The sequence below is a fragment of the Rhineura floridana genome, chromosome 19, assembly GCF_030035675.1.
Source record: "Rhineura floridana isolate rRhiFlo1 chromosome 19, rRhiFlo1.hap2, whole genome shotgun sequence".
NCBI lineage: Eukaryota > Metazoa > Chordata > Lepidosauria > Squamata > Rhineuridae > Rhineura > Rhineura floridana.
Window position 1 is genome coordinate 15417180 of NC_084498.1, and position 27840 is coordinate 15445019.

General features: G+C 44.3%; 1 protein-coding gene across 2 annotated transcripts; it reads left to right on the forward strand.

Annotated features, from left to right (window-relative positions):
• Window positions 1–252: 252 nt before the first annotated feature.
• Window positions 253–27152, forward strand: NOC4L (nucleolar complex associated 4 homolog). Of its 2 annotated transcripts, XM_061602951.1 has the most exons (16): window positions 368–457; window positions 2358–2397; window positions 2683–2803; window positions 4054–4160; window positions 5371–5472; window positions 6349–6498; window positions 7478–7577; window positions 9411–9445; window positions 12719–12769; window positions 13341–13452; window positions 19353–19413; window positions 22238–22348; window positions 22938–23101; window positions 24304–24386; window positions 26368–26481; window positions 26973–27152. In XM_061602951.1, exons 4-16 carry the CDS (start codon window positions 4089–4091, stop codon window positions 27087–27089), a joined length of 1272 nt encoding a protein of 423 aa, XP_061458935.1. In that variant the 5' UTR covers window positions 368–457; window positions 2358–2397; window positions 2683–2803; window positions 4054–4088; the 3' UTR covers window positions 27090–27152. The 2 variants fall into 2 exon arrangements, with proteins under 2 accessions (XP_061458934.1, XP_061458935.1); XM_061602950.1 differs by lacking the exon at window positions 2358–2397 and having other exon boundaries at window positions 253–457.
• The last annotated feature ends 688 nt before the right edge of the window (window positions 27153–27840 follow it).

Here is a 27840-nt window from a genome sequence, read left to right on the forward strand (position 1 = left end):
AAATACGTCCGAAGTCTAAGGTTGCGTTTAAAAAAACTGGATGATGATCAGTCATAATGACTTTTTTTTTAATCCCTCTTGCGTGGCAAGGATCGCAGTCTGTAACCTGCAAGAGCATACGTACGATGTAAAAGGCTGGGAGCTTATTAATATGGTGATTTTAAAAGAACAACACCTCTCGCAGGGCTAGGATCTCTGAAAACAGAGTGGGGGGGGGGGAAGGCGGAGCTGAGCTGGCTCCAGGGGGAGGATCGGGCCTGAAAGGCGGTGCCTGGCCGGGTTTTCCTTCCGCGCACGTGGGTGACCGATCCAGGGCAAGAGAGGCCAGCAAAAAGCCATGGCGGACCCCAGAGCAGAGGCCTCCGCCGCCGAAGCCACGCTAGGGGCCTCCCTAGAGGCCGTGCTGGGCAGCCGGAGCAGCGCCAACCGCGTCTTCGAGATCCTGGAGCTCCTACAGGTAAGCGCGATGCGCGCACTGGGGCGGCCGAACGCCCCGGTACCTCTTTGGAATGCCGGCAGCCGCGAGCAGCGAACAAGAGAGGAGAGGGGCGTGTGCAGAGCGCCTGTGCCTCTTTCGCCTCGGTCGGACGCCACTCTCTCTGTAGCTTGGATTTTCAGGTGCTCTGACCCTCTGTGCGCTTTCTCAAAATGTTAAGACCCCGTTGAGCTCAGTGAGGCTTACTCCCTAGTAAATGTGTTCCAGATCGCAGCCTTGGGCAGGTTTGAACTCCTCTCTCTCCCCCCCCACACATACTGCCCTTAGCACATCCTGCGAACATAACAAGAGCCCTGCTGGATCAGGCCAGTGGCCAATCTGGTCCAGCATCCTGTTCTCATAGTGGCCGACCAGATGCCCAGTGGGAAGCTCTCCCCAGAAAAACAGCAACTGGTATTAAGCATATCAAGGTTTTTATGTGCCTTCAAGTCGATCACGAGTTATGGTGACCCTGTGAAAAAGCGACCTCCAACAGCATCTGTGGTGAACCACCCTGTTCAAATCTTGTAAGTTCACGTCTGTGGCTTCCTTTATAGAATCAATCCATCTCTTGTTTGGCCTTCCTCTTTTTCTACTCCCTTCTGTTTTCCCCAGCATTATTGTCTTTTCTAGTGAATCATGTCTTCTCATGATGTGTTCAAAGCATGATAACCTCAGTTTCATCATTTTAGCTTCTAATGGTAGTTCTGGTTTAATTTGTTCTGCCACCCAATTTTTTGTCTATTTCACAGTCCATGGTATGTGCAAAGCTCTCCTCCAGCACTACATTTCAAATGAGTTGATTTTTCTCTTATCAGCTTTTTTCACTGTCCAACTTTCACATCCATACATAGAGATCGGGAATACCATGGTCTGAATGATCCTGACTTTGGTGTTCAGTGATACATCATTGCATTTGAGGACCTTTTCTAGTTCTCTCACAGCTACCCTACCCAGTCCTAGCCTTCTGATTTCTTGACTATTGTTTCCATTTTGGTTAATGACTGTGCCAAGGTATTGATAATCCTTGACAAGTTCAGTGTCCTCGTTGTCAACTGTAAAGTTACATAAATCTTCTGTTGTCATTACTTTAGTCTTGGAACACATCAATGGCCACAATTGGTAGCTTTTTTCTCCATAAATTTGCCTAATCCTCTTTTCAAGCCATCCAAGTTGGTGGCCATCACTGCCTCCTATGGGAGTGAATTTCATAGTTTAACTATGCTCTGTGTGAAGGAATAGTTTCTTTTGACTGTCCTGAATCTCCCACCATTCAGCTTCATTTAATGTGGAGTTGTTCCGGCCCGATGATCATTCTGATTGCCCTTTTCTGCATCTCTTGCAACTCTACATTTATCGTTTTAGAGGCACCTTTGGGATGCCAGGACTGCCAGCAGCATGTGCAGAGTGCACACGGTGGCTTTAACAGCATAAATCAATGCATGCTTACTCAGAAGGAAGCTTCACTGAGATATCAGTGGGGCTTGCTTCCTATTAAATGTGTTTAGGGTTGCAAGATTTGGTCGGATAGAGGCCCAATGACTTCTTGGAATGCCAAGCAGTGGTAGGAAAGAGGAGGGGGAGAGTTGCCTCTGATCATATGCAGAGTTTATTGCCTATGGCTTTTAAGGTATAAAGATGGTGTGAAATGTAGGTTAATTCCACCACTTAAGAATGTAAAAAACATGGTTAGGCTGCAATCTAATACACAGTTACCTGGGAGTAAGTCCCATTGAACCTAATAGAGCTTAATTCTGCGTAGAAATATTGGATTGCAGCCTTAGTAATCAGAAGGATCAGGGTATTCCTGAGCATGTGCAGTAACCACAGCCCCATATGCAAATGTAAGCTTTATCTAGGTCTCTTATGCTCTCTTTTTCAGTTGAGAAGATTATGCTACAGAGTGCTTCGTGTGAATCTGGGTAACACTGAACAGAAGCTTGTTTTTATTTGCAGATGTTTTTAGAATGCTTTTACCTGCCACTGTTTTTTAGAATGCTTTAACTGTAATTGTTTTTAGAATGCTTTTAATTTGGGGGTTTTTTTTACAATTGCTTCGTTTGCCACCTTGGCCACCTTCGGGAGGAAGAGTGGGATATACATTTAATAATAAAATAAAATAAATGGTTAAACCAGCCTTTTCTCCAGATTTTTATTACACGCTTCTGTCTCCCTCACCCCAAATCCTTGTTCCCATTCCCCTACAGGCTGAACAGAAGGAGATTGTCTTGTGCTCCATCCGGACCTGCAGCCGCCTCTTTGGGGCCTTGCTTGAGCGAGGAGAGCTCTTTGTGGGGAAGCTGCCTCCAGAAGAGCAGTCTCTGCAAGGTAAGGATGAACATCTGTGCAAGAAGCTGGCTGGGAAGAAATGTGGGAGTGGCATTGCAGTTTTGACCTTCTTGTGGAAAACCAGCTGTCCCTCTATTTTTAATGTTCAGATGTGTGTGCCAGTATTTAGGTAGTCAAAACGGCACTTCCTTGCACATGAGGAAGGTACCAGCAAGCTGGGGAGGACCCTAAAGCTTCCAGAGGAATGAAAAATTATTAGGAAAAATTATTTTTTACTCCGAAGTCAGTGTGGTGTAATGGTTAGAGTGTCAGACTGGGATATGGGAGGCCAGGGTTCAAATCCCTGCTCAGCCGTGAAGCTTACTGGGTGGCCTTGGGCTAGTCACTATCTCTCAGCGTAGCCTACCTCACAGGGTTGTTGTAAAATCGGGAGGGGGAAATCGTGTTTGTATGCTACCTTGAACTCCGTGGAGGAAAGGGGGGATATAAGTAAATAAGCATCTCAGTGAGGACTGAGCATGCTCAGGGACCATTGAATACTGACTATGAGGGGGGAGCCATAATATTGTGCAGGGGGGGGAAATGGCACAGAGTGGGTAGAGCCCTGAACAGCAGCACTCTATACTGCAATATTTTGCTGCATCACTTCCTACTGAGAAACTCCTGAAACGCTTTATGATCAAAGTGAAAATACAATAATAATATCGCATAAATGTTACTAAATAGATAACTATGTAATTACTATTGACAATTAAGCAAATAAAATACAGTAATAAAATCACGTGAACCTTATTAAGTAGATTTTGAATAATGGTATCTATGAGCTGAAAAATATGAATCATTAGAGGATTCTCAAATTCATTATTTATTATTTAAATACCTTCTGCATAAGCATCTCAAGGTGGTGTATAAGCACAGCTAAAATACAGATTAAAAACAATAGGGAAAAATAGATATATTTAAAAGACAAATCCATGCAAAATATGAAGCCATAGCAGAAAGCCATTCATGCAGCTGGGAAAGCCTGTTGGGATAAAAAATACCTTCAGTTGTTTCCGGAAAGTGCAGATAGATGGAAAACTTATAATACCCATGAGAAAAAACACTCAAAAAGTGTTTAGCAGCACTAAAAAACAAAATAATTCTTAACAAAACAGGATTGCTGCTACCCCATCATCAGCTGAATAATGTTACTTGAAACCAGCCAGCCCTGGAAGAAATCTGTTGATCATGCCAGTGTCTTCTCCAGCCCCCTGCTGGCCCTGCATCACTTTTTGTCTTTTTTCCAGAGGGCTACAGCGCAGAAGACAAATACAAAATTTGGATGCGGCATCGGTACAACAGTTGCGCCAATTGTCTGGGAGAGCTGATGGGCCACAAATCTTTCCAAGTCCAAGTGAGTTTGTTAGAGGGCGGGCGGGTTGGCGACATGATCCTCTCTACGTGGAGATCGATCCCTTAGAGGGGACCATGCAGGCTTTCCCTGCCCCCTCAGTGACCACCAGAATTGCAGCTGACTCTGGTGAGGAGGAAGGGCAGCTCCAACAAGTCCCCTCTTACTGTTATCAAGAATCAGGCTGTCTGGCAGGAGCGGCTCTGTCCCCCTCGCCTGGACACGGTCACTTGATCTGCTGATGGATCTGATCGGGGGGGGCAGAGCACTTCTGGGGAGGGATAGCTCTTTATCAAGGCAGACAGACCTGCTACTGACATCAGCTGTGACTTTTAAGAACTGCAGCTAAAGACTTGCCCTTGCTCTTGCTTTGCCCTTTCCTCCCCCCCCGGTGCGTTGCATCTTTCAGTTTATGAGCCTGAAAACAAGGACTGTCCAGTAGGGCCCCGCTTTTTGGCGTTTCGCTAATACAGCGTTCAATTAGAGTAAGGCCCCACTCATACGGCACTTGTTCCACGTTTTTCAGGCATCGGGCACCATCCTATTGAATGAGTTCCGCTTTTCGGCGGGTCTGGGACGTAACCTGCAATATGAGTTGGGCCCTACTCTAATCTGCTCTGACAGCCTTTTTGGCTAACGGGCAGGGTATAAATGCTGTAAATAAGAAAATAAATTGGAAGCATTGTACATGCATGCTGATATTACACACAGAGAGCTCCTCCATGTGAGGAGGGATCCTGGCCCGATCAGGGTCCCTTCTTGCATGTGTACATCCTTCAATGTACATGGAACACATGTACATCATGGCAGTGAGGCTGCCAGAACAAAGGATGAAAATCAGTTGTTACAGATAGGTTTCTATTCTGCTGGATATTCTGAGAAGAATACCCTGGTCCTTTGGGGAAAAAGAAGTCTTAAGATAGATCCTCATACGGCGGCAGGAGTCTTTGGCTGAGTCTGACACTTAGGCTGACTTTTAAGACTGACCCTCATACGGAGGCAGGGGATTTAAGATGGCCTCCCCCCCCCGCTTTCGTTTCCTCGTACAAACGATTCCAGCGAGTCTGTGTCCCATTTTAATATTAGTGCCCGGGACACTGAAAGCCCTACAGTGTTCTGAAAGAATGTGTGAAGGAAACATTGCTTAAAGTGGTTTGTTGCATTTGAAACTTGCCTCTCTCTTCCCCTACCCCGCCACTCACTTTATTTAAAGGAATCCGCTCTCTGTACCCTGATGAAATTTGTAGAATTGGAAGCAAAGCACCCTCTGGTTAAGAATGAATGGAGATTTAATTTCCCACGGGAGCTTTTAAAAGTAAGTTGCGCAAATTCCTGTTGTAGACTTTTGGGGTAGTGGGTGTGCTCTGTTCGGAGGAGAAGGAGGAGAAGGATCAGGGCAAAAGCCAATTTGGTCCAGCACCCTGTATCCCAAAGCGGCTGACCAGATGCCCCTAGGAAGCCCACAAGCAAGGACGTAAGGGCAGTAGTTCTCCATCATTGCTATGCCCAGGCCACTGACATTCAGAGGTAAACTGCCTTTGATACCGAAGGTAATATAGCCACCAAAATTCTATCTCCTCCATGAATTTGCCTCATCCACTTTTAAAGCCATCCACGTTGGTGGCCATCACTGCCTCTGGTGGGAGCAAATTCCATAGTGTGACTCTGCGTTGTGCGAAGAACGCAGAGCTTGGAAAAGCTACTTTTTGGAACTACAACTCCCATCAGCCCAATCCAGTGGCCATGCTGGCTGGGGCTGATGGGAGTTGTAGTTTAAAAAAGTAACTTTCCCAAGCTCTGCGAAGAATTTCTCTGTTTTGTGTGCCCCGAGTCGTCCAACGTTCAGCTCCATTGGATGTCCCCAAGTTCTACTGTTATGAGAAAGTGGAGGGATGCAAGTTCCCCATCCCTCATGTACAGGATGAGACTTGCCTCGTGGAGTAGACCAAGGGCCATCCGGATGCTCTGGGAGATTCGTGAGCGTGTACGAAGACGATGGCCTTGCTTCGCTGCTTGTATCTGTAGGACATGCCATTCAAAGACATACTGCCTTTGAAACTGGCAAAGGGAAATTGCTTCAAGGAAGTCAGGGGAGTGGCATTCACTGGGAATACGTGGGTGCTATGATGGTTCTGCTGACCACGCCCTCCGAGCTCCTAACTTCCTTTCCTTGGTTTCTTTTTTTCCCTAGTTGGTTGTGGACAGCTTAATTCCGACAGAAGAGAATTCTTCGCTCCTTATTTCTCGCTTCCAAGAATACTTGGAACACGACGACGTCCGGTTCTTTATCATGAAGTCAGTGGCTGAAAACATCGGCAGTGTTATGGAGAAGGCCAAAAAGGTACCGGGAAATTCCCCTGACTACGGCCAATAAGTTGAACCCAGGATGGACCCATGCAAAGGAGGCAAAGCTATTCAGATAAGGGTCAGCTCAGTTCCCAAAGGCTGCTGTCTTCAGGAGCAGCTGCAGCCCTTAAATCAGTGGCTTTTACCTTTCCCCTTTGTCGGTGATTCTTCACCCTTCACTCCTTTGGAGAAAAGTAAGGTGCTGCCCTTGGGGGTAAAGTTATGGTGAGATCCAGATTTGTCCCGTATTCTGGACAGTGGGTGGCCTGGCTGTCATTGACAGGAATGCGAGAGGTTGGACTGTAAGGGATCTCTGTCTGCAGAGGTAGAGTGCCACCCCTCAAGTCCTGGAATATATGGATCCTTTTTTACAAAACAACAATCTATATGCTGCTTGATGATAGGAAACCTCTAAGTGGTTTACAAAAACGAGAAAAATTGCAGCTTGGATAATTGTATTAGGAAAAAATGATTCAAAAGCAACAGTAGTAGTATGATTATGATGGCGATTGTTCCTATTATTTAATTTGTGTAAAGCTTAATTGGCAAAGTGGCTTCTTTGCACGTACAAAACCAATTACAGAGGGCTGTGTTCCACTAAGTCCTACTCAGAGTAGACCCACTGAAATTAATGAACCTATTAGTCATGCCTATTAGCTTCAGCGGGTCGACTCCAAGTAGGACTAGCATTGAATACCACCCTGAATAGAAATGCCCATTCTTAAAATAGACTATAAAAAAATTCCAGCCAAAGGTCAGGTAAAAATGTGAGCGCTCCATAAAACAAAATAGTGAGAAATATTTTTGCTAGTTCCATTCAACATTAGGAGGGACATTTTGCTGTCTGCGAAGAAAAGCGTTACAACCTTGCTTATTGGTGCTTGTTATCTTTGCCAGAGTGGTGGGGGGCGGGGGGACAGACTCACCCATCACCTCCATATCAAAATCAATGTGCGTTTTTCTCCCTTCCCCAGGTGCCACTTCCAGTTTACCAGAAGAACGCATTTGCCCTCATTTCATCTATTCCCATGCCGAGCAAAGAGAGCGAGATGAAAAACTTCCTAGTGAGGAACAGTGAGTGAAATGGCATCGCTGCTTGTTTGAATCTTGTTTGCATGAGGACTAGGAACACCTTGAAGCCCCTGGCTCTCTAAAAGGGCTCAGCGGCTCTTCCGGGCTGTCCCGCTCTGCAGCGCAGCAGTGCTCAGCCAGGGTAGTAGGACAAAGTGAGGTTCAGGCTGGACGCACGGCAAGGCGAGGGTCAAGCTTGTTATGGAAACATGTCTATAGAGAGTGATTCAGCGGTCTGAGCTTGCGTGCGTGCCAGTGTGTGCATTTACCTGAGAAGCAGGCTTTTGCCCTGCGTTGAGATCACAGAGACTTAAGACTTACTAAAATAAGAAAAGCTACTTTATTTATAGAAATATATAGTAGGTAGGAAAGGCATACCTAGTTCTAACTAAGTTGGAGGCGCAATGCCAAGACTTGGGTATTGCCCTCATGGCTCAGGAGAGAGAGCAAAGACAGAGATGTCTCCTGTCTCCTCCGACGGTCAAAGAAGAAGACGAAGGAGGGGTAAGTCAGCTTCCCTGAGCGTATCGGTTTACAACGGAAGGAAGTTAGGCAGAGAAGGGCACAGGTGAAGGTAGGCAAGCCTAGCCGGCTGGAGGACCCTCATTCTACCTTCCCTTTGGAATGCAAACAAAAGAACCCAACGGGAATTGCTCTTGCCCCGCTTCCATCAAACCTGCTGCAAGGCTGGACGCCAGACTCTGCGCTGGGGACCACAGCGCTCTGCAGTTTCTCCACCAAGGAAAGAGCAGGAACTGACCCCTTTTATAGCCCTATAAGAGTTAGCCCCACCTGGGCTGCAAGATGTTGCTCTCCCTAAAAGGAAAAAGCAGGGGGTGGCTAGCATCCAAAAGAGAAACCAAAAAAGGGGTCAAAGACCAAGATGCTGGAAAATAGGAACTTTTATTATAGATAAAACCCAACGCGTTTCAGCCTATTATCTGCAGGCGGTTTGATGTGTTCCTGCCCACCCACTCCTCACCAAGAGGTAGATGACAACAATTTAAAAATACGAGATTAAAAACAGTTAAACCAGATTACAATCAAACCAATCGGATGGGTCATAAACATATAGATATGGATATCTCAAGTGTCAGAGGCCAGGGTAACGAGGTATATCTTCACCATGCCACAAAAACTATGTAATGGTGCCAGGTACAACTCAGCGGACAGGGAATGCCACAGCGTAGGGGCCACCAGAGAATACCTTCCCCGGGGCCAAAATTCTGTAGATATGTATGTATGTATATGTGTGTTTACAAATACACGCACACTCTAAGTCGGAATACTCAGTACAAAATATTGCACATGCTAACAAAATGTACGCAAATGTGACCGTACGGAAATGGCATGATGCTCCCTCACCATCAAGCCTCTTTTTGTCTGCTCTGACGTGGCAGGATGTTCCTAATAGCTGTTAGCGAGTGTCAACACTCTTTGTCTATCTAAACCAGTATTGTCTGCTCTGGCATCAGGCACAGGGTCGTTTCGGTCATTTCCATACCAGTCGCGGGAAACCGCAGGAGGGGAGAGTGCTGTAGCGTTCAGGTCCTGCTGGTTGGCTTCTCATAGGCATCTAGTTGGCCACTATGAGAATAGGATGCTGGGCTCGATGCGCCACTGGCCTAATGCAGCAAGCTCTTCTTATGTTCTTATGTTCCATCACCTTCTCCCCGAGACCTTTTCAAGTGGAGATGCTGGGGAATGAATCGGGTGTCTTCTGCAGGCATTGCATGTGCTTTACCGCTGAGGTGTGGTTCCTGCCTAATATGCTTGGTTGCCCTTTGCCTTTCTTTAGCTGAATATTTTTCTCTTTTCCTCTGTCCACAAAAACAGCCAACCAGGAAGAATGGAACGTCTCAAAGCTGAAGGTATATATTTTTTTGGATCACTGAGTGGAATGTTGTGGTTTTATTTGTCCTGCTTAGTCTTAGGACTTGGTGTTGGCCAATGTAGTCCATAAGTCTCTTGGGAGCATCACAGCTCCCATCAGCCCCAGCTAGTGTCAGGGATGATGTGAGCTGGAGTGTGCCATGTTGGCTACCCTTGGTTTACAGCTGCTCTCTGAATTATTATTATTATTATTATTACTACTACTACTAGATTTAGATTTATTAGATTTATTAGGTGCTTGTTACCCAAAGGTCTCCAAGCAACTTACAACGTTGTTAAAAACCAACGTAAATAAATCACACCATAAAAACAAAACAAAACTACAACTACCCCCATACAGCCACAGAAAGCTTTGGCAGCACGCTAATACAGACAACATCATCTTAGTCTGTGAAATGCCTGGGCAAGAAGATAAGACTTTACCTTGTTCCAAAAAGATGTCAAATGAAGGTGCCAGGCAGACCTTACCGGGGAGCATATTCCACAGATGGGGAGCCACGAGTGGAAAGGCTCTCTCACTTGTCACCACCCTCTGGGCCTCCCTCAGAGAGGGGACCTGGAGAAGGGCCTCAGAAGAAGATCTAAGGGTCTGGGTAGTTTCATATCGGGAGAAGCATTCCAGAAAATACTGGGGTCCTGAGCTGTAAAGAACTTTTTATAGGTCAAAAGCAGTGACCAAGGCAGTGTCCATACCAAACCCAGCCCTGCATCCCGATTGAAGGGGCAGGATTCACCTTTTTGCAGCTCAGTCAGCCCTCTGAGGTTTGGAAGTCCTACTCAGAGGTAGACCCAACGAAATTAATGGACGTGACCAACAGAGCGATCCAACCCAGAGGAGGCTGGCAGGAGTGGAGCCGGCAGAAGGGGCCGCCACATCCAGCTGCCCCTCAGGAACTGCTCAGAGGAGAGGATGCTGACTGTGCTCGCAGGGCGCGGTGGAAGGTAATGAAATGCATGTTTCCTTCCACCACCCCTGTTCCCGGCATTTCGGCTGCCGGGATGGAGGGCTGCAGGACTGAGCCAAACAGGCTCAGGATGCAGTGGAAGTCCTTCTCCCCTCAGTTCTGCCCCCGACATACCCCTTTTTCAGGCCTTCCTCCGGCTTTACTTGCACTGGTCTTTGCTGAGCCGGCTGGCCTGGGTGGTGGTGGAGTTCCCCAGCAGCGCTATGGCTGTGCTCAGGGGACGGGACTCCTGCCGGCGGAGCCCAGCGACACTAGCACCCTTTCTCCTCCTCCAGCTACACAGCATCCAGCAGCCTCTCACCCCGGCCTATCCAGGAAGCAGATTGTGCCCTTAGTTAGCTCCATAAACTCCATTTGGGCCTACTGTGAGTGTAACTGAGTTTTCACCAGCTGCTTTCCCAACTGTTATCTCTTCTTTGTGTTATTTTACAAATTTATAAGCCGCTCCGATGTAATGTGCAACAAGATTAAAAATGAAATAAACCATAAAATCGATCCTACAGACTCTAAAAGAAACCAATAAAACAATTTCTGCAGATATGCCATTAAACATTGCATAAATGACTAGGTCACACCTCAGGGAAAGCCTTCTTTTCCTTTGTTGGCTTGTTGGTTTTTTGTTTGGACAAAAAATGACAATTGTCTCTAAGTGGTGTTAAAAACGTCATCAGTAGGGACCAATCAGTTACGAACTTAGACAACGCGAATGAGACCATCAGATAACAAGCAGCAAACGAATCTAATAAATAATAACTGTTTAGTGAAAACTATGAAAACTGCATAAAAATTTAGATGCCACCCAAAAAAAACCCCCACCCCAAAACAATGCAGACTCTGGGTTGTAGCAAATATCAGTCCTACTCAGAAAAGACTGCTCGGAGGAAGGGCGGGATATAAATCAAATAATAAATAAATAAAAAGACTCATTCATAATGAGTAGGCATGACTAACTGGGTTGGATACAACCTGCCGTGAACAGACTAATAGCATAACTTGTGCATCAACACAGCAGACATTCTTAGTTACTGGTAGGTGACAACTGCAACGGACCTTCCTTGAAGCTTTGGCTGGGAATTGATATACTGATTTGATTATAAAGAGTAGATGACTTCAGGGCAAAGTTTATACACGTCCATGTGGCTTTAACGATTTACTGAGGGATTTTACAGGCATACCCCGCTTTAACGTACGCAATGGGACCGGAGAGTGTACTTTAAGTGAAAATGTACTTAAAGTGAAGCAATTACCTTCACTTGTACTGCACGCAATCACCACTAGATGGCAGCGGCGTCATGCCAATACAGTGTCCGTTATTGCAAAGCGCCCGTACTTTAAGCGGGGTATGGTGGAGTATGGAGCATCTACTTTATAGCGAGGCGACTTTAAGTGAGGCGACTTTAAGCGGGGTATGCCTGTATTGAGTGTGTTTGGTTGACTGTGACCCATCCTGAGATCATTTGTGATGAAGAGCGAGATAGATGTTTTGTAAACAAATAAGTGGGGTACATAAGGAACGGCACTAGCAGCCTGAACATCGGAAATATAAGTGATTATGATGGTACTTTTGAGGTTATTTTATTTCATCAAATTTCTCCATTTCTGCCTTCAAAGTACTGAAGGAGGTGTACAAGGTTGTTTCTCCTTACTCCTCGCTTATACTCAGGATGACCTCGTACGGTTAGGTTCAGGCTTTCTCTCCTGCACACACAATTACATCCCCTGAGGAGGAGAGCAGGGACTGGCATTTTATTCAGCTAAGAGCAAATCAACACACAGCCGTAACTTCTACGAAAGACTGCATCCTCAGGGCAGACTCCAAAGCATAGGCTCCCTTCGTGAAAACAGCTGCGGTGGCCATGTGTCTCTGGCGGAACGGAGCTCTAGACCAGCCACTTTCAAACTTTCTTCCTTCAGGGAACATGCTCTGTATAGATTCATTTCCCAGCAAACCCCTGAGTGCCTGCTGTAGAAACTCTGTTGCAAATGCATCTCTGGAACATTCTGGAATCTTCTCTGGTGTTCCGGAATGCTCTTTCTATGGTTGCACATTGCTGGGGAAGACTGATAAAATGGCAGAGGCGCTTGCTATCATGGATCCTCTCTCTGAGGAGCCCCCAGTAAGCTTCCACGGCTCCCCCAGGGTCGCCTGGGACATAAATGTGAAGACTGCTATGCTTACTCTACGAAGTGCCATGTTGTGTGATGTGCTTTCCCATGTGAACCTGCAGAAGCCTGACAAATGCAAGAGGGTTACTGCAGAGTCTCATTTCTTCTCTCTGTCTTTAGGAGCACCGGCGGGCTTTTGAGAGGATGTGGCTCGGATTTCTCAAGCACAAGGTGAGTGGCTTGATGTCATTGAGGGTTTTTGCTTTAATTTTACACTAAAAACAAAATGTTTTCATTCAAGTCGTTTTACCCCAAAGATGGCATCCAGAGCGGCGTACAGCGCTAAAACAACGCGAGAGTCCCTGCCGCTCGGGTTGGCACTCTAAAAGAGACGACACAAAAGAAAAAAAGATTTGGGAGGGAAGAGGGAGGGGGAAGCAAACTCAGGCGCCTGTATGTAGTTCGAACGTTCTTTAGAAAGAGAAGATGAAATAGAAACAGTTCAAGGAGAGGAGGAGCCAAAGGTTGTTGGTCTTCCAGCAGAGCCGTTGGAAAAGGCTCTTCTCTCCTCCTGCTGCAGCCTGATGGAATGACTGCTGTTAAATGTTCTTTGAGGGATCAGGGAGCCTGATGGAGTTGACTTGTCATCAACCGATGGAGCGGCTCTGCTTCTCCCCTCTCTCCCTGCTGCATCCTGATAGGCTCGGTGTTCTGTTCAAATTGGCAGCTCTGATGGGGGAGGATCAGGCCATGCCTGAAAGAAATTTGTTTGACTGTGACTATCTGTTTTCTCTCTTCCCAGCTACCCGGCAGCCTCTACAAAAAAGTGCTGGTAATACTGCATGATTCCATCCTACCTCATATGAATGAACCAACCCTCATGATAGACTTCCTGACGGTCGCCTACGACGTAGGTGGGTAGAGAGATGGCATTCCGTGGGGGGTTTGGGAAGGGTGGCGTTGAACTGGCCGGCCAGCTGTGGACCATGTGAGCATTAGGGTAAATCGTAGGTGGCCAACCTGTGGCTGCAGAGGCCACAAGGGTCTAGGCTGGTAGCTGGGTTTTTTGCACTCCTGGCCAGGACTTTGGGAGGGTCTCTGGCATACCATTCGTGCAGTCTTGCCTGTCTCTCTTCTGTCATGGAAGTCAAAGACGTGGGCCTCTTGTGTGGTCACCCATCCAGCCCTGACCCAGACCTAGCCTGGCTTTGCTTGTCCATGCTCCCAACTGGACTACTGCAGTACACTCAACGTGGGGCTGCCTTTGGAGATGGTCTGGAAGCTGCAGCTAGTGCAGAATGTAGTTGTTAGCTTTTTTTTTTTTTCCAATTAATTTTTATTCAAATTTTCAAAACCAAAACAATACAAAAAGAAAAAACACAAATCAATAACTAACACAACAAGAAAAAAAATATATAAAAATATTGACTTCCGATTTGTCATAGTTCAGCTATAAATCTATAATATATAACAAGCCTGTCTCTTAATAGATTATAAAATCACCTTCCTCCAGCGGTTATCTTAATTGGTTTCAAATCTCATTAACATCATATCATTTTATTCTTCCACAAAAAGTCAAAGAGAAGTTTCCAATCCTTGAGATATATGTCCATCAATTTTTTTTCTAAATAAACATGTCAATTAATCCAACTCATCAAGTCTACTAAGTCCAGTAATTTCAAATCGCTCTTCTTCCATTATCCATATTGGTTCCATCTTCCATCTTCACGCACCCAATAATCTTGCTGTCATAGTCATATAATAAGAGTCTGATAGGAATTTCCTTTATCACAGATATTTTCTTGCCATCAATTCCGAACGTATCGCTGAAGTATTGTTGCAAAGCCGCATCTCTGTTCCTCTTTTTTACATGATACACTAGCATATCTCTTGAAGATTTTTCCATTGACACAAAACAGGGATTAAATCTGTTAACTTTCTCCATTTCAAGTTCCATCAAATCCTTCCAGTCCACGAATTTTTTTTGAACCGATAATATCTTTATCTCCAATCTCTTCAATTCCTTCAGGGACAGCGCTGAGTTCCGGGACTTCCGGGAAGGGTGACTTAGCCTGTGCCTGCTTTTGAGACGGGCTCCTGCCTCAAAAGAAGCTTATTCAGATATATCAGTCAGTTTTTTTTTTTTTTTGACTGATTAAACTTCTCCCGGGTAGGGAGAAACGAAGAGATTAACCTCAAAGCCTATTTTTGTTGGGACGACCAGATCTCATTAATTTATGGGACGAGGTCCAGCCGACGAAGGTGGGACGGATTTTCAACAACAAGCTCTATCTGATAAAGCGAACGTTCATCTTATCTTCTAAGAGAGAACGCACTAACAGGCAAGCACCCTTCTTTCTATATTTTTCTTTTACTTGACTTAAATTGTTGCTGTTTTAAAGAGATTTGCCAGATTGATCGGTTTTTGACATCTCACTGGGGAGCCATAACTTCTCTCTGCTACTCACTAATTAATAGCTTATCTCTGTTTTTGTTGCAAAAAGCTGTCCTGGATTTGCATTCTAAAGATATACACAGAAGAGGGATTTCTATTCCAGATTTTTATTTTGAAGAATATTATATTGTCTGAGACTACTCTCTTTTTGGTCTATTTTATTTTGACGAATCTGTTTTCTGACGACCGCCATTAATTGTTTCGATCCTGGGAACTGCATTTTGTTTACTTAAGCATGGAGAGATAAGGCTGTCTGCTTTGTTTATACTGTGATGTCATCAAGTTTGGAGTATTAACCCAATTGTTGCTGAAATAAGAAGTGGTTTTCCTATATTTTTCTTTTAAAATGGCAATTAAGAAAGTGGCTGAGAATCTGGAAATAACTATGTTTCAGAAAATAATGGATGAGATTGAGATAACGAAACAAAACCTGCGACAGGGTTGTAAGGAGCTGAAAATTGAATTGAGTAAAATGACGCAGGAGATTAAAGATATAGGGGTCCCTGTGAGAGAGGTGACCCTGGAAGGGGTCCCTGTGAGAGAGGAGACCCCGGAGATTGGAACAAACGTGGAACAGGAAAAAGATTTGGAGTCTATGGACTTTAGGACCCTGGAGACTGGAACAGGGGTCCCTGTGAGAGAGGAGACCCTGGAGACTGGAACAGGGGTCCCTGTGAGAGAGGAGACCCCGGAGATTGGAACAAACGTGGAACAGGAAAAAGATTTGGAGTCTATGGACTTTAGAAATAAAATCTATTGTTTGGAACTCAATGTTATCTCTGAAGAAATTAATGAAGATTCTAGAGATAAAGTTATCAATGGCATGGATAATCTTCTGGACTGGAATGATGTGATGGAGCCCATTATAGAGAAAATCTATGGAATTAACTGCAGCCATGTGACAATGGAAAAACTTTCAAGAGATGACCCAGTGTATTTTGAAAAAAAGAACAGAGATATGATTTTACAGCAGTATTTCAGCAACCTATTTAGAATGGATGGCAAGAAAATATTTGGGATAGAGGTAATTCCCATCAGACTCTTACTATATGACTATGGCTTTGACAGCAAGATTATTATGGAATACTGATAATGGAAGATTGGATACTGAAATTACTGGACTTAACAAGACTACTGAAGATGGAAGATGGAAAATGGAACTAATAGGGATAATAGAACAATGGCTACTGAAATTACTGAACCTAACAGATTCTGATGTGATGGATTAATTGAAATGTTTATTTTGACTATGGTTATGACAATAAGATTATCATAATTAGTAATGAGATGGATTAATCGATATGCTTATCTGGAAAAAAAAATTGATAGATATATTTCTTAAAGAATTGAAACCTCTCTTTGACTTTTTGTGGAAAGAATAAAGTAATGTTTATGAGATTTGATGATTAAGTAAGATAACTACTGGAGGAAAGTGATTTTATAATATGACTTAAGAGACAGGATTGTTATATATTATAGACTTATAACTGATTTGATCTTTGACAAATGGGAAGTCAATATTTTACTCTTTATTTTTTATTTTTGTTTTTTTTTGTTTTTTGTTTTTTTTTTGTTTAACTATTTTTGATTTTGTTCTTTGTCTTTGAATGTTTTATGATTTCGTCTTGTATGTTTTATGAAAATCTGAATAAAAATTATTGAAAAAGGGACAGCGCTGAGTTCCAAACCGTAATATTTATCTCCAGGATCCATCACAGCCAGGAAATCCAAATCTTTTTCCATGTCCATATTTAATCCAATCTCCATAGTTTGAACCTTGCCTTTAATTTCTCTTTCATCCTTTTTTGGTTTTCCAGATCTATCTTTATTCTCCTTTCTCATAGAATCCTGAATTTCTTTCAGCTCCTGTCTCATTTCGTCAAATTCAATTCTCAACGCTTGACTATTATTTCTCAGTTCTTGTTTTATTGACTTAATCCCATTCATTATTTTCTGAAACATGTCTAAAGATAAAGTCCCTTCTTGTACATCCATGATCTTCTTAATTGTCATTCTTAAAGCCAAAGGAACAAAACTCCTTCAATTTTCAATGTCCCAAGCAAAGAGCAGTTTATTTCTTTATCCAGTTACAAAGTAGTTAATCTTTCAAACCAACTGACGTCACACTCTAGACAGCCTTTATCTCTTATATGCCCAGAAATGCAAAAACAGCTTTGGTTCACAGCGTCCAAATAACTAGTAGCAGAAGGAATGAGCAGATTCGTCAAAAAAAAGTAGATCAGAGAAAATAGTCCCATACATATATTACACAAAAGTCTTATAAATCAAAAAGATTTTTCCTTTCTCTTCCAATCAGAAACCCCTCATCCGTTGTAATCTTTATAATGCTATTTTCCATGTCAGCTTTTTGCAATAAAAAAAAGATAGGCTATTTTTATTTTCTTCCCCCTTAGTTCAGTGAGTAAAAGAGAAGGAAATTTTTGGCTCACCCAGGTTTTCTTAATTGCTGTTCCTTTGACAAATCTCTTTAGCTGTATAGATAAGAAAGTAATAAAGCGTAGACAGGAGAATGCTTGCCTGTTAGTCCGTCTTTCTTTAAAGAAAAAAAAAACGGGTCACTTATTCAGCTGAGCTTAGCTAGAAATCCTCGCTCCGTCCGAGCTGCTGGAAGACCTTCTTTCACAGACAATTCTGATGAATTCCAGTCTCCAACAATCACAACAAAGCTGTGTGGGAAATCTCACGTTTCTTCCTTATCCGGAAGAAATTATCCCCAGTCAAAAAAGACCCTTCTGACTGGATTTAAAACTGAAAAAGTTTCATCCAAGACGGGAGCCCGTCTCAGAGCTGCACAGGCGGAGGGATCCTCCTGGGAAGTCTCAGAATGTAGTTGTTAGCTTGAAGAGGAGGAGGGAAGGTGGGAATGGACATTTGTTAAATAATAATGCATAGCTTTAACTTTCGGGCCTGGGACTGTGATAGCTGGGAGGGACTGTGTCACTTGGTAGAGAAAGGTCTGACTGCCTGAATCTGCCCTTGGTCTGGACTTACACACAACTGACAGAACCAGGATTTATGCCACTTTACCAAATATATGCTGCTGACGATGTGAATAACCTAATATGGGTAGCAGCATTTTAAGATTTGTTTTGCTAGTACAAAGGCCATGCGTGCATGCAGTCCTGCTTATGAGTTAAGAACCCAGTTCCTATAAACCCCTGCAATGCCATTTTGCAAAACATCCTGTTAGATTATTTTATCAAATTTCCCCCCATTCCTTCCCAAAGAACCTTTCCTCCTGCAGGAATTAAACATGCTTATAACTAGTCTGGAGAACTTTTAAGAGGGCAGCCCTACGCACACTTACTTGGGAATAAGCCCCATTGAACATATTAGGGGCCTTACTTCCAAATAAATACAGCAATACCTCAGTTAACAAATCCTCCAGGAATGAAGCGCCTTTGAACCAAGGCTTTTTTAAAGGTGAAACTGACCAGCTTTGCTATCAGCAAAGGGATAGGCGTGTGCCTTTGCTTTAAGCTGAAACTAACTAACCTGTGTTTTTGCTTTGCTATGGATAAACTTTGTCTTTGCTTTGCTGTGGATAAACTTTCAGGTCTGTGCCTTTGCTTTGTTGAGGGGAAACTGATAAGCCCGTGTGTTTGCTTTGCATTAGAGAGATCTCTTGCTTTCTCCCAGGGCTGGGGTGGGAAGGATCCAATACGTTTCAGAGGGGGAGGGGGTGCTGGGTAGGCGCCCTTTAAAGCCCCTGTTGAAGCTGCCTCCACCATCTATGAGCAAGTGTAGGAACCTATCCCTACTCTTTCCATGTTATTCCTACCTCTGGTACCAACGTTTCTGTTAAAGAAGTAACGTCCAGGAACACATTTACTTTGTTAACTGAGATATTACTGTATGTGCAAGATTGTGCTTTTAGTGCCTTTGATAACCATTGCTGTTTTCTTGTCTGTTCTGCATCCTGAATCTTTGGTAGTCCAGCCTTTACGTGTCTAGCACTCTAATGCTGTATAGATCCGTAGGAATGCTTATATCATGTCGGGAAATTTTACTGATGGCACCACACCCTGGAAAATATCGCCGGGTGGTGATCCCCAAAACCAGGCATATTCCACATTGCTCCTGCACTCTGGAATGCCCTTGCCTCTGCTCAATATGAAGCATCATCCTTCAGTTGCTTAGGATGTCTTGCTGAGATGCATGTTTTTGCCCAAATGGTTGGACCTTGTTAGTACTGAAGTTCTGTTTTTATAATCATGTTGTTTTGGTCTGTCTCTTCTTTATTGTACTGTTTTGTTTTTGTATACTGCCTAGAGAGTTTTGTTAAATATTAAGCTGTTTAGAAGTGCTTTTAAGTAAACAAATCAATTCTTCTCTCAGGTGGAGCAATCAGCCTTCTCGCTTTAAATGGATTGTTCGTCCTGATTCTGCATCACAATCTGTAAGTTCCTCCTGCTCCCTGAAATTTGAGCCGTCTGAAACTTGCCAATTGTATGTTTTAACTGTTGGTACTATTACTGCATTTATTTGTCACCTACTACATAAAATGTAACCACCATACAACTATAAAAGTTCAAAACAAACATCAAAATGAATAAAACAACATGATTTACTGAAAGTGTTCATCCTGTCATATTATAAAAAGGACGAATCTTACCCCACCCTACTAAAAGGTGAACGCCACAATAGGCTAGGGGCTCATCATACCATCAGATCCCAATTAAGAACAAAATGTGCTTGGATCCTGCTTCCAAATGGTTTAGCTTTTACAATTCACATATCTCTAATTAGGAGTTTAGGATGAGTGCATAGACCAGGTGTGGGGAACCTGTGGACTGCCAGATGTTTGCTGAACTACAACTCCCATCAGCACCATCAAGCATGGCCAATGGCCAAGGATTATGAGAGTTGTAGTTCAGCGACATCTCGAGGGCCGCAGGTTCCTCGCTCCTGGCACAGACCGCTCTTGCTAGTTCAATGACATTCAGGGAGCTTTTCACAGTGGGGTTGAGGTGGTGTTCAAAAGCATGTCCCCCCTCTCTCCTTGCCTTTCCTGCAGTAGGAGCATTTGGAAGGTGATGAAGAGGGAGCGATGGTCCTTCTAAAATGGCTCCTCTTCTGACACACAGACATCACCTGAGGCCAACAGGCAGTGGGATTTTTGCCGTTACAATATCTTTCCCCCCCTTTTTATGCAGATTTGGCTTAAAACAGGGATGGGGAAACCTTTTCAGCCTAAGGGCCACATTGTCTCATGGGGAATCTTCCAGGGGCCACATGCCAACAGTGGGAGAAACACATGTAACTCTTAATATACAGTGGGCAATGTAAGAGGTTTACACACACACATCCTTCCCCATCCTCCAGGTCCAGATGGAGGATATAGAGAGTGTATGTGTAGAAATTAGCGTGTTGTACAAAAGTAAAATTTACATTCATTGATCTGCCCACGTTCACCTCTCGCCCTGCCCACCACTGGCCTGTGGTTCTTGGAGTGTTGCCCAGAAGAGATTGCAGCCTTCAGGCTGGGAAACAGTTCCCCGTTGCTGCTCCAGGAATTTGCAGTGGGCCCCTTGCTGGAGCATGGGCTCAGCAGTTGCCCAACAGTTCCAGTCTGTGATGCCAGCCCTGGGGATGGCTCACTCTTAGCCACACGTGTCGGTCAATGCTTCGTGTTGTGGTTCCTGTGTGATAAATGTGCATGTGTGTGAGCCCAGCCCTAAGACCGAGTAACCATGTAAGGATTGCAGGTCAAAAGACACTCTTCGGTGATGATGCCTTGTAAAAATTGAAACTCGGCCCTGCGTTAGCTTTGGTCCTGACAAGATGACTCTTAAGTCTGTGGTATCAATTTAAATTTGTGTGTGAGTGTTGTCTGTGTGTGTTAACTCTCCTGTGCTTGGTGAATAGAACACCGAGACCATAGCAGAATCCTATGGTTGTAACATAACAGCACTTGACTAATCTATTATTGATGCCAAATAGACTCCCATTTATTTATGATTTATTTATAAAAATGTGTATATACCACCAGCTCATATAAAATACTGTCAGCTTCAGGGCTGGGGGCTGGGCAGCAACGAAGCAGCCGGCAGTTAGCTGGCAATAAATCAGTAAAGGCCAGGCAGATAATGAAGGCCGGCTGGCAGAAGAAAGGCTTGACAAACTAACCAGTAGCAGTGTCCAAGAGCGTCATCCAGGTAGGGAAGCAGAGTTCAGAAAGCCAGGGGTCAAGTCCGAAGGTCTAGAGGCTAGTAACAGCGAGGGGTCACAGCCGACGTTGTAGTCAGCAGTCTGCTGCAGCCACGAACTGCCTTTTCTAACAGACTCCCTAAGCCAGATGCCCGTGATTAGTCTCCCAGCTGCTCAGAGCTGCTTGTTCTTAAATGACCTGACCTCTTCCTTCGTTGCTGTGCTGCTCGCTGGCATCTCCTTTCTGCAGGGGGTAGGGGAGCCTCCTGTTCATGCCCAGAATCCGATTGAGGGGCTTCAGCCAGGTCCTGGACATTCTCCAGCTGGGGAAGAGCCAGAGTTGTGTCCTCAGGGGTTCCACTAGTTCCTTCTCCTGGGTCTGCCAACTCTGCCGCTTCCTCTTCTTCCGAGTCCTCTGAAGGGGCCAATACCAAGGTGGTGCACAGCAATACATACAGGCACAATAAATAAAACACAAAACAATGCAAATCATTAAAATGATTAAACTCGAGAAAGTTTGAACAGCTGCATAGGCCAGTCAGCATAAAAAGGTCTTTAAGAGATGCCTGGAAGTCAAAAGTGAGGATGCCTGCCTAATCTCTGCTGGAGGAGCGCTCCACAGCATGGGACCAGCAACACGGAATGCCCACATTCTTAGTGGAGGCCAGTTGGGCCTCTCTAACACTAGCAGAGCTCCTCCAGATGATTTCAGTGATTGAGCTGGAATATAAAGGCTCAAATGGTCCTTAAGGTATCATGGACCTAACTTGTTCAAGACATTGTATATTAACTCAAGAGCCTTGAAGATGGCCCGGTAGGCGTAGAGATTTTTTTTTTTTTTTAGGAGATTAGCTTCGATCCAAAGAGCCACTTTGGCTCACTCAGGACAGATTGCCACTTTTGCTCGGTCTCGTCACTGCTTGCACATGTAACACTAAACCATGGTCTGGTGACACGTGCAAATGCAGTCACTGTGTTAAATGAGAGTTTTCACAATTTTTGGAGCCAGTAATCATTCAGACATGAAAAAGGGTTCAGCAAGGCTGTTTGTCTCCTTTGGTCTCTCTGCCTAGGGAATATCCGGATTTTTACAAGAAGCTCTACAGTCTTCTAGACCCATCCATCTTCCACGTGAGATACCGTGCCAGATTTTTCCGTTCATTGGATTTATTTTTGTCATCTTCGTAAGTACACGTTTGATGAAAATGCCACAAGCCTCTTTGTCTCCCTTTCACTTGGGCTTTGATCAAGTAGGCTGACGGCTCATTCCCCCTTTGACTGTTCGAAAAGCCTGGCCTAACCCTCAGAAACCCTTTCTCATTTTCTCCAGCAGTGAGAAATAAATGAGATGGCTTTGAGGATTTCTTTTCAGTGGGTTTTAAATGTGCAAAAAAACAATCCAACCTCACTTGATTTACCTTGTTTTTAGGTGCTGGAGTGCTTTGAAAAGTTTGGTTTTCTGCAACATGAATTAAAAAGAAATTACAATAAGCATTTAGCAGACAGCTGCTGTGCTTAGGGGGCAGGGGGAGGGAAGAAAAAAATTCTGCAGCAAGGGAAGTTGGAGTCTGCAGCCTGTTTAAATTATGTAAATTATCAGATCTGCACGTTTGCGGAATTGAGTGCCTGAGTATTAAGATCTTCAGAGGCCCTTCTCTGAGTGCCTTGACTCAGTGAAAACAAGACAGAGGGTCTTTTCAGTTATGGTGCCCCCTTTTTGAGTTGCTTCCAAGAGAGACATGCCATCGTTTCCTCTCCCCTGTCTTACGATAGGCACTTGCCAGCGTACCTGGTGGCAGCCTTTGCGAAGCGACTTGCTCGTCTGGCCCTCACAGCACCGCCAGACGGCTTACTGATAGTCATCCCCTTCATCTGCAACCTCTTTCGGAGGCATCCATCTTGCAAGGTGCTTATCCACAGGCCTGAAGGCCCTGCAGGTGAGAGGAAGGAGGTGCATTCTGGAGCCACTTCTGGAGGTTCAAAGGTTGGCCCAGGCTTTTATCTCAGTGTCTTTGCCTCTGCCTAGAATTGCAGGACATCCACATGATTCCTGAACCCCATTTGAGCACTGCTTAGAGATTTTTGAAATATCAAGCCGTATATAAATGTTTTAAAATAAAATAGACCCCATGGGCACATGTGGGTTTTTTTTAGCTGGGTGCATCTCCCCCTCTGGTCACTTCTCTCCCTTTTCCCCCAACATCAGCGCCTGCCCTCCCAGCCAGAAAGAGAGAAAGCATTCATGCACACTTTCCAAGGGATCTGGATAAAATTCAGGTCCATTAGAATTATTCTGAGCCTTGAAAAGCACATAGAGCTCAAAGAGGAAGTGGGAAAGAGTGTCACTCTTCCAACTTCCTCTTTCATCTCTACATACTCTTTTTTTAGCATTGATTGATTGATATTTACAAAAACAGGTATCTTTCCAGTCTTACATTTCCGTATCTTGCATTCCAATGATTCAACAAAACAGTTCCATCTTTCAGCAAAATCAGCATTCCTTAACCTTCTCTCCTTTGATTCAGCTCAGGTAGCTTGCCTGTTTGTGCCAGTTCCGTACATTTTATTCACCACTCCTCCTGTTGGAGCTGGTTGACTCTTCTGTTTTTGATGTGCTTTTCATGGGAGAAAAAGATAACCACCCTCACCTGCAGGGGGACCTCAGAGGCTACATAGTAGGTCTTGGGGAAGACCTCAGAGACTGCCAGTGTGCCCATGGGGGCCACATTGGTGACCCCTGACATAGATGAAATGCATGCCAAATTGTCTTGGTAGTCTGATTCTCCTTGCAAACTACCATGACAACACTGAGATTAAGGCCCTCTCTACGCTATATATGTAAAGCAGTATGATGCCATCATTCTATTGATTCTGTTAATAATTAACCACCCAGGAGGATGCTACAGTTCTGGTGGCTCATCACAAGGGGCAGCCACATACAGAGCTGAGGGTTGTAGGCTCAGTCTCTGGTAGTTCCCAGCAACCAGGGTGTAATTATGGTTACTCAGAAATACGAGTTTGGGGCAGGGAAGGTTTGTGATCTCTCTGTTTTGATTGCTCTTGCAATGTTCCAGGTATCCTGGGGATGGCTCCTGCCACATTTTTGCTCATAACATTTCATTTCACTGTCTTCTTACAGAAATGTCAGAAGATCCCTACTTGATGGGCGAAGAAGAGCCTTCGAAAAGCAGAGCTTTGGAGAGCTCCCTCTGGGAGATACAAGTATGTGCAGGAATCTTAAGTGCTGTTCTAAAAATGGCGTAGAAAGGAATAGCAGAATTCGGGATTGTGTGTAGCACTTCAGAGTGTGGTGTGGGCCTGCATTTTCGTATGCTTTCCCTGTTAACATTTTTTTTAAAAAAACCTGCAGCTAGAAAGCACGCTCATCAGGGAGGATTTGTTAACGTAGTCCTGTCCCTGATGTGCTCTGCATGCAGAGAGCTCTTTACATTGGGCAGCATTCATAAAAATGACTCGATACCTGCTCTCAGAAGTGGAACAGTCCAGAATTTTAAGTTGTAGAAAAGAGCTAAGGCTTTCCTAGGGAGGCACGGACAGTTGCAAATGGCGGCGGAGCGGGGGGAGGAAGTATCTCTTTGACACAGAGGTGGGGGAGGTCCAAGTTCCCTTTTGGGCAACTTTCCAAGGGCCGCATTCCAGTGGTGGGCAGGGCCACAAATGTAAAGTTTACCTTTGTGCAGCAGGCTAGTTTCTGCATACAGTCACACAGCCCTTTCTCCTCCAGCCAGAAAAACGAGAGGCATGATCAGAATTCACGGACGCGTTCCAGGCAGACAAAAATACCCAGGGTGTGAAGTGGGGCCAGTAAGGGGCCTGGCTAGGGGAGAGGGGGTGTGGCTTAAGGAGGGCCAACAGAGAGGCCTATTTGGTTCCGAGGGCCAAGCAGAGAGGTCTGGAGGGATGCATCCTGCCCCTGGCTCTGAGGTTCTCCACTCCTTCTCTGACTCCTCCCCTTTCTACATGGCATGCATCTCGTTGGGGTCTGGAAACGGTGTCGTTTCCATGTCTTCCTGCAGGCTGGTGTCAGGAGACTGGGAGCTACACCATGGTGATTTAAAAGCTCATTGTCTTTGCTGTTGCTGTTAATTTGGGATTTAGACACCACTGTTCTGCGCCGGCTGTTAGAGAGGACAGAAGAGTCATAAAATGAAATTAAGCTTCAAAACATACAGTTACGATCAAACGAAATAAGTGCATCAGACTCTGAGAAATCCTCATGTGGCGTGCATTGTTGCCAGCTTCTTCACAGGCCTGCAGCGCTGCCTTTAGCAGCAGCTAGAGCTGTAGATATTAGCGGTTGCTGATAAAAAAAAAAGTGTCCCCTGCAGACATTTTTGAGAATTAAGCTGCTGTTCTCGGTACAAGACCAGACCCGGTCAGGATTTTTGTGTTGTGTTTTCCATTTTGTGGTCAGTTGGCAACCCTGGCCGCCTATGATCGTCACATGCACTTGGTCTGTAGCGTCAAGTCACACCGTTAAGCGCATTTTAATTTAATAATTCCCAGAAGGAATTCTGTTGCAGCAGAAAGTACAGTGAGTCTTGTGGCACCTTAAAGACTAACCAGTTTATTACAGCACACACTTTCCTGGACTTAGAGTCCACTTCATCAGATTAATGAAGTGTTATCCTGGGCTGCACGAGTGTGTGCTTGCATGTGAGACAAGTACAGAAATTAATTAACTTACAGACCATTTTCAGGAGGAATAAAAGCCTTTGTAAAGTGGCTTACAATATTAAACTAGCTGTAGAAATAGTTAAAAAATAAATTATCACACATGCTTTAGGGGAATGAGGTCAGGAGGAAAGGAATTCAGAGATGGTGATAATTATGTTATTAACAGTGGTCATTTGCAAAACAAAATTGATGATGATGATAATACTTAGCAGTTGTAGAGGGCCTTTGAAGCACGTCACAAACATTATCTTGGGAATTCTTGCAACAGCCCCGTAAAGTAGGCCTGTAGTGTTACACCCATTTTGCAGGTGGGGAAGGTGGAGGCTGAGGAAACAGTGGCTTCCTTAAGACCACCGTGTGAGTTTGTGGTGAAATTAAGTTTTGAACTGGGGTCTTTCACAGCTTGCACTCTTAGCTACTGTCTGACATCAGGAATTTGGCAGGGCCTTCTTAGTGTGGCCATGACTTAAGCTGACAGCTTGTTCCGTTCTTCTCGGTGCCTCAGACCCTGCAGAGCCATTACCACCCAGATGTGGCCAAGGCCGCTGCCGCAATCAACACGCCACTGTCCGAGATGGAGGATGACTTATCGGAAGTCCTGGAGCTGACTGCCTATGAGGTAAACAATGTTCCATGTGTGAATAGAGGTGATTGCAGAGCAGTGTGTCTAAGCCCCCCCCCCCCCAAAAAAAAATATTCACATGTCTAGCATTTTTGTTTGTGGAATCACTAGGAATAGGGGAAGCAAAGTTTTATTTATTTACTTCAGGGGTGGGGTACCTTCTCAGTCCGAGGGCCGCATTCCCATATGGGCAATCTTCCAAGGGCCACGTGCCAGTGGTGAGCGGAGCCAGAGGGAAAAAAGTGGATGGAGTAATGAATGTAAATTTTACCTTTGTACAGTAGGCTAGATTCTATAAACACGCCCCTCTCCATATCCTCCATCTAGACAAGCAAAGAGTTGTCAGAGTTCAAGGACACATTAAAGCCAGATAAAGAGAGAGAGGAAGAGAGAGTGTAGGGAGGGAACGGCAGCCACAATATAGGTGAACCAAACTGCATAAAACTGACATTCATTTTCATTCTCTCCCCCCCTCCCCACCACACCAGATCTTTGATAGGGATATAAAAAAGGAAGCTAAAGACATCCCGCTGGAATTCCAACAAGTCCGAGGGCTTTTTGGCAAGAAGGATGATATTTTTGCAGAATATTTTACGTTGGAATGATTTTTTTGAAACAACTTCCCTTGGTGAAAGATTGTGTAATAAAGCTTTCCTTTCGTTATTGAAGATGTTGGGCATTGCATGTGTGTATTTTTAAAACATATTTGGTGTACATTTCAACCCAAAGCATGTGGTAGAATTCTGAGATGGTAGAATGTAGCATACCACTTCAGACCGTGTGCGTGCGTGATGGTTTTTTAAACATTTTAAGTTGAAGAAAATGAGAAAACATTCAAAATATACGAAAGGGTCACTTACACATATTGAATGAGAAGAAAGCAATGTACATTCAAGCATAGCTCTAAAAAGAGATGGACATCTCTATTCTCTCAGACTTTGGCTGGGACTGAACCTTTCTCCCCGCTCTGCTGGTGTTCTGCTTGCAAAGAGGATTCAAACCCAGAGTCCACCTCTCAACCTCTCTTAGATTAAACATTCTCCCATGGTTACTGAAATTATTGGACTTAACAGGATTATTGAAGATGGAAGATGGAATTAATATTGATAATGGTAAAATGGCTATTGAAATTATTGGGCCTAGTGGATTTGAATGAGATGGATTGGTTGACATGTTTATCTGGAGAAAAATTGAAAGATATATCTTTCAAGGAATTGAAATCTCTCTTTGACTTTTTGTGGGAAGAATAAAGTAATGTTTATGAGATTTGATGAATAGTTAAGATAGCTACTGGAGGAAAGTGATTTTATAACATAATTTAGGAGACAGGATTGTTATATATTGTAGACTTATAGC